This window comes from Pundamilia nyererei, unplaced genomic scaffold (assembly GCF_000239375.1).
Source record: "Pundamilia nyererei isolate P.nyererei 1_Seehausen unplaced genomic scaffold, PunNye1.0 scaffold00022, whole genome shotgun sequence".
NCBI classification, from domain to species: Eukaryota; Metazoa; Chordata; class Actinopteri; order Cichliformes; family Cichlidae; genus Pundamilia; species Pundamilia nyererei.
The window spans coordinates 845,402-846,379 of record NW_005187423.1 but is presented as its reverse complement, the minus strand read 5'-3'; the positions used below and the strand labels follow the sequence as shown (position 1 = coordinate 846,379).

At 47.1% G+C, this 978-nt stretch overlaps 1 protein-coding gene across 1 annotated transcript in view; it reads right to left on the bottom strand.

The window, feature by feature from the left end:
- mtap (methylthioadenosine phosphorylase) overlaps positions 1–978 on the bottom strand; it is a 24,834-nt gene that overhangs the window by 4,978 nt on the left and 18,878 nt on the right. Inside the window, exon 6 of the mRNA XM_005726837.1 lies at positions 40–279. Coding sequence (XP_005726894.1) covers positions 40–279 — 240 coding nt within the window. The remainder of the gene's footprint in view (positions 1–39; positions 280–978) is intronic.

Below are 978 nucleotides of genomic sequence, written 5' to 3'. Positions count from 1 at the left end.
AATAAAAACGACAGTTAGGACCTCTGGCCCGCCACTCACTGCTTCCTCGTGCTCCTTCCAACAGTCGTAGTCTGTTGCCATGGCAATGCTGGCATAGCACAAGCCAGCCTCCTTGGCGAGGACCGCCTCTGGCACGGTGGTCATATTGATGACGTCAGCACCCCACTGGCGGAACATCAGGCTCTCTGCCCGCGAAGAAAACCGAGGCCCCTCGATAGTCAGCATGGTCCCTCGCACATGACATTTGACCCCCAGACTCCGCGCCACCTCCACCAAAACCTGCAGGGAATATCACTGTCATTCTGGAATAAATCACTAACCCCCAAGGCGGGGTGGCAACTGCTTATCTGTATGCCATTTCAGTCTACTGCAGATAAGCAGACATTCATTCTAAACACAGACGCTACCCCCATGAAAACACTGTCTCTGAAGGTCCATTATTTTTCTTGACCAGGAGAAGTTTTTCATGTCAATATTGGAAACTTAAAGACAATTATGGTTTTATTCAACCTGGTGCATTCTGTGGCCCGAAAACAAAACAACAAACAGTAGGTAACCAGCAATCAGACAGTAAAGCCTTTCCATCAGCACACAGCAGCAGATATCCCACGTTAGTCGAGGTTCCCATTTCTGGAAATGATGCGGGGTTAATATTTGTTAGAATGGTACGTTGGTTCAGTCGAGGGTGCTGCCACAGCAGAGCCCGCAGAGGACAGGACACACAACTCACCACCAAATTACCTGTATTACTTTCCCATCCAACAGGACATCGCTTAGACTTGGTGCTAGAGAGCTGGCAGGTTAAAGACCATTTAATGTCCAGTTTGACTGCATCGGATATTTGTGCTCTCATATGCACCTCAGTCATGTAACGTCTAGAAAAGCATCACAAAAAACCTCCTTTACGTTGTCAGACAAAAAGACCCACAGTGATGTGCACTTTATGCTATCAATACTTACACTGAATAAAAATAATCA